General features: G+C 40.4%; 1 protein-coding gene across 3 annotated transcripts; it reads left to right on the forward strand.

The window, feature by feature from the left end:
- Positions 1–1,288: 1,288 nt before the first annotated feature.
- On the forward strand, positions 1,289–4,473 carry LOC149239838 (pentatricopeptide repeat-containing protein At2g13600-like). 3 transcript variants are annotated; one of them, XM_089373555.1, is made up of 4 exons: positions 1,289–1,901; positions 2,142–3,744; positions 3,888–3,985; positions 4,184–4,473. In XM_089373555.1, the coding sequence occupies exons 1-2, from the start codon at positions 1,457–1,459 to the stop codon at positions 3,497–3,499; spliced, it is 1,803 nt and encodes a 600-aa protein (XP_089229681.1). In that variant the 5' UTR covers positions 1,289–1,456; the 3' UTR covers positions 3,500–3,744; positions 3,888–3,985; positions 4,184–4,473. The 3 variants fall into 3 exon arrangements, with proteins under 3 accessions (XP_089229681.1, XP_089229679.1, XP_089229680.1); XM_089373553.1 differs by having other exon boundaries at positions 1,289–3,744; XM_089373554.1 differs by having other exon boundaries at positions 1,289–3,739.
- Positions 4,474–4,916: the final 443 nt, after the last annotated feature.

Consider the following 4,916-nt stretch of genomic DNA (forward strand, 5'->3'; position numbering starts at 1 on the left):
AAAGTCTGGGCAGAGGATTACTTTTACTTGGAAAAGTGCTATGGAGGCCATCAGTTTGAAATGAGGGCTGGTTAGCGTCTTAGCAGTTGGGTTCGAGTTTCTTTGGTAATATTCTGCCACTGCAACGGTAAAATGTGGTATTTATAAATGTTTTGGAATTATAAGCATTGAGCTTAGCTAACTCAATGGAGTGGTTTTGTTAGAATTAGCTACTCTAACAAATCATGCAGGTAAATCCAAGACAATTAAATCAGAAAGATGATGCAAATGTACTATGTGGTGGGTAACAAGGTTGAATTGCACCAAATATTAATTTTGTGCAACAGTGACACTAAAGGAGCAACGACAACGTTTATGGTGGACAACAAAGTAGATGTTTGTTTGAGTTAGTGTGGTTTGTGGAATAGACTCCCTAGCATGTTATAAGCAAGTCCAGTTGTTGTAATAGTCATTGTATGTACCCAGAAACTCCAAAATGTGGAATCAAATGTAAGATTTTTTAAAGGCATCTGAAAGTTCGTGGTGATCTTAAAACCACTTTGTAATGGTTTATGGTCAGCCTGAAACCATCTTTTGTCATTGTAAAGTGAGGGTTGGTGGTGAGCCAGAAACCATCTATAGTCTTTGTGGCTGAAGTACTTTTGTGACCAGCTTGCCTTTGTGGCAGAATCGCCTCTGTGGCTTGAGGTGCCTTTGTGGCCACGTGTACACGAGAGCTTTGTGCTCAATTGAGCAGGTGGACTGCAGAACACTTGGCTCAGACTCAGATGATTTTTTAATTTTCTTAGTAGAAGGGGATTGGGGCGCTTTTCGCGCTGACAACAGCGCCAGGAAGCACAACTGGCGCGTCTGTTAGGCCATTAATCGCGCCACCGCGCTAAAATACCAAATTGGAGCGGAATTTTACGGAAAAATTGTGCCAAGAGTTTCCAATTTAATATGGGCGCGGGCTTTTCGCTCGGGATCGCGCCAATTCACTTTCAAAGGGATCCGCGGGAATCCTTATCTTTGTTTGACGATTTGCGAGGGGACGCAGATTGTATTTTGGAGGTTCTGTACATGCAATTCCCCTGATGGTGGTGGATTTGACTATCATGACAAGTAGTCATTAAGGGGGGAGTTAGAAATAATTAATTCCTACTTGTCTATGGTTGTAATTCTCTATTCGAGGAGTTTGTTCCTACATAATAGGAATTAGCCAGAATATAGTTTCTTCTAGTTTAGTGTGTGGTTGAGAGAATCTCTCAACCACACAATTGCACGTTTCCTATCTATTTTATCTTATAATAACATTCACAATCATATCTGTGCAAATTATAGCACTTCCAGAATGGCTATTGCTATTCTCCAAGGAAGCCCCAGGACACAAAACCCAGAGGAGGAAGAGGAAGAGGTAGACAAGAGTGAGTAGTGGACTTTTATCGATAATATCAACAGATTGTGTAAGGAGGGACGAATGAAGCAAGCAGTGGGTCAATTGCATGCTATGTGCGCAAGGAGTATTTGGATGGTTTCTACCGATCTCTATGCTCAACTGTTACAGGCTTGTGCTGATGACCATTCTCTGATAGAAGGCAAACGAGTCCACGCGCTCATGAATAAAATGGGATATTACAAGGCAGACACATTTATAGGGAACCATCTTCTCAATATGTACTCGAAATGTGGTAGCATGTCGGATGCCCGTCATTTGTTTGATGGAATGCGTGCGCGGAATGTCTGCTCATTTAATATGATGATAGCAGGCTATGCCAAATGCGGAAGAATACAGGATGCACGCAAACTGTTTGATGAAATGACTGAACGGGATGTGGTATCATGGACTGCAATTATTGCAGGATATGCTCAGCATCAGGATGGCGAGGATGCCTTGCAGCTCTTTCAGCAAATGCTGCATGCAGGTATGAAGCCTAACCACTTCACATTTGCTAGTGTTGTTAGTGCCTGTTCAAGTCTTGAAGTTTTAAAGCAGGGAGAGCAGGTCCATGACCGCATTATTCATACGGGCTTTGAGTCACATGAGTCTGTTGGGAATGCCCTCATTACTATGTATGCAAAATGTGGGAGCATAGAAAGTGCATGCTGCTTGTTCAACAGAATGCCAAAGCGCAATACGGTTTCATGGAATACCATGATTGCAGGATGTGCGAAATGTGGAATGATTGGTTTCGCTCGCCAACTGTTTGATGAGATGCCTGAACGAAATATTGTGTCATGGACTGCGATGATAACAGGATATGAACAGCATGGTCACTCAGAGGAAGCTGTAATTTTTTCTGAAAAATTGTTAGGTGAAGGCCTGAGCCCTGACCAATTTACGTTTGCCAGTGTTCTCCGTGCCTGTGCTAGTCTAGCAGATTTGAGATGGGGTAAGAAAGTTCATACCCATAGCATTATCACCGGATTTGAGAAAAACGTATTTGTGGGGAGTGCTCTTGTTGACATGTATATTAAATGTGATGACATTGATCATGCATTCCGGGTGTTTGACAGAATGCCTGAACGAAACGTTGTCTCGTGGACTGCTATGATGGTAGGGTATGCACAAAAGGGACATGGTCATAAGGCTTTGAGCCATTTTAGTCGTATGCATTGTGCTGGCATAAAACCCGATGAACTCACCTATGCCAGTGTTTTAAGTGCATGTGCTAGCCTAACAGCTCTAGAGCAGGGGAAGCAAGTGCATGTTCACATTGTTAGAAGTGGGTATGAAACCTTTGTAGGGGTATCTAATGCCCTCATAACCATGTATTCTAAATCTGGGAGCATAGATGATGCAGAGCAAGTGTTTAAGAAATTGCTTGTAAGAGATGAGGTTTCCTGTACTGCAATGGTTATAGGATATGCCAATCATGGCCTTGCCAAGGAAGCTCTTCAAGTGTTTGATAAAATGCTAAGCCAAGGCATGACACCAGATCATGTTACATTCATAGGGGTTCTCTCTGCTTGCAACCATGTAGGTTTAGTTCATGAAGGCTGTGAGTATTTTGATTCCATGGCTAGATGTCATCGGATCACTCCAAAAGCAGATCACTATGCTTGCATGATTGATCTCCTTGGACGATCTGGGCGACTGAATGAGGCAGAGGCCTTAATTGACAACATGCCTTTTGAACCTGATGCAACTGTGTGGGGAGCATTGCTAAGTGCCTGCAGAACTCATGGCAATATAGATGTAGGAAAACGTGCGGCAGAAAAACTTTTCGAGCTGGAACCACAAAATGCTGCAACGTATGTGCAACTGTCAAATACATATGCTGCTGCTGGGAGGTGGGATGATGCGGCAAAGGTGAGGAAAATGATGAAAGAAAGGGGAGTGAAAAAGGTTGCAGGATGTAGCTGGATTGAGGTTAAAAGTAAGTGGCATGCATTTGTAGCAGGAGACAAATCACATCCACAACTTAAGGAGATCACCGCAATTTTAAAAAAATTATCGGGGCAGATGAAAGAGGCAGGTTATTTGCCTGACAGTAATTTTGTTATGCAAAACGACGACTAGGCTATGAACAAACTTTCTCCCACTACAGTGAAGAAATTACCATTTTTCAGAGTTTTCCAACCTTATTTTCTAGGACACCTATCTACATGGTACATAATCTTTGAGGTTGGTGATAGCTTACTGTGAAGCTGGCTTCTATGATTATAAGTAAAAAAATGTTACAAGAAAGGCGAGTTGCTTCAAAAACTTCAAGAACTAAACAAGAAGCTAGCATACCTTTCTCATTTTCGGTCTTGTCAGGTCAGGTATGTTATTTTTCCTAGTGTAATGCTATCCATTTTTAATATTGATAAGATGAAAGATTTCTTAAAAGGATATTCATATGGACTGGCAATAAAGGCATGAACACGGATATCCTAATACTATGAACATCACTATGATGGTACAGGATACAAGTTATGCACTGACAAAGAAAGGAGATCAATGTAATGCTGGAGAAACTGGCTGTGCCAACGAAAGTGTCAGTGTCATTTATTTGCCTCACCGGTATGTATTCATGATGCAAAAGGAGTATTTCCATTGCTTTGGGGTTGTCCAGCATTTTTTGGAGAACACTTATCCATATGATCAAAGATCCTTTGAGTGTGAATCATCACCTCACTGTCAAGTTCATTTCTTAAATATGAGTCATTCTAGGAGAAGGCAACAACTTCTGTTATCTCAGAAATGGACTTTCTGATGCAGGGAATTTTGGCAGAACGTATTCCAAGAAAAACTTGAAGGCAACATAAATCCTATCGTTCTAGAGCTTGACACAACAGGTGCTCATTTTTCCTTGCATGGTATTTTTAATGGTTTAATAACTTTCACAAGCCTAAAAGTCTTAAAATTCTTTGAGGTAGAATGAATTAAAGTGATAAATTCTCCTATGCTGAAGTCGTGAAGCATAAATAATCATAATGTTACAAAGTAGAAATTAACATCCTCATGAGTCATCTAATTGATTTATGGGTTTGTATACATAATGCATAAAAGAGCAATCATTTACTTTAAGAATATACAGGCACGATATTATGATCCTGTTTCTTAGAATTTGTGTGCAGTTTATGTACGTAATTAGGTACGATATATGGGTTAAGGATCAACATCATAACTCTAGTTAGCTATGCATTTGAAAGACATGTCCTACAAGTGCTACATGTAACTATAGGGATTAAAGAGCAATATGGTCCAATCATTGTAAAGTTTACGATATTATAAATAATCACATAGGTTCTCATTTTGTAATCAGCTTGGTTTGTGATATTAAGGGCTCCTCAGCAAGATACCTTCAGAGCCCAGGCAATTGACCTTTACATCTGACATTCACAATTTCTTCTTATGTAAGGCACTCTTTTTAGTAATTTGTTTGAATCTCCTCTATTTATGTACTTTGCCCCAGACTATATGAATAATATTAGAGTTTGAAGACAACGTA

The sequence above is a fragment of the Pinus tabuliformis genome, chromosome 8, assembly GCF_031772625.1.
Source record: "Pinus tabuliformis cultivar Carrire ecotype Pingquan chromosome 8, CPIR1, whole genome shotgun sequence".
Lineage (NCBI taxonomy): Eukaryota > Viridiplantae > Streptophyta > Pinopsida > Pinales > Pinaceae > Pinus > Pinus tabuliformis.

What these genes read in the sequence shown, in the direction of transcription:
- LOC149239838 (XM_089373553.1), top strand. Translation starts at nt 1,457, where the DNA reads ATGAAGCAAGCAGTGGGTCAATTGCATGCTATGTGCGCAAGGAGTATT.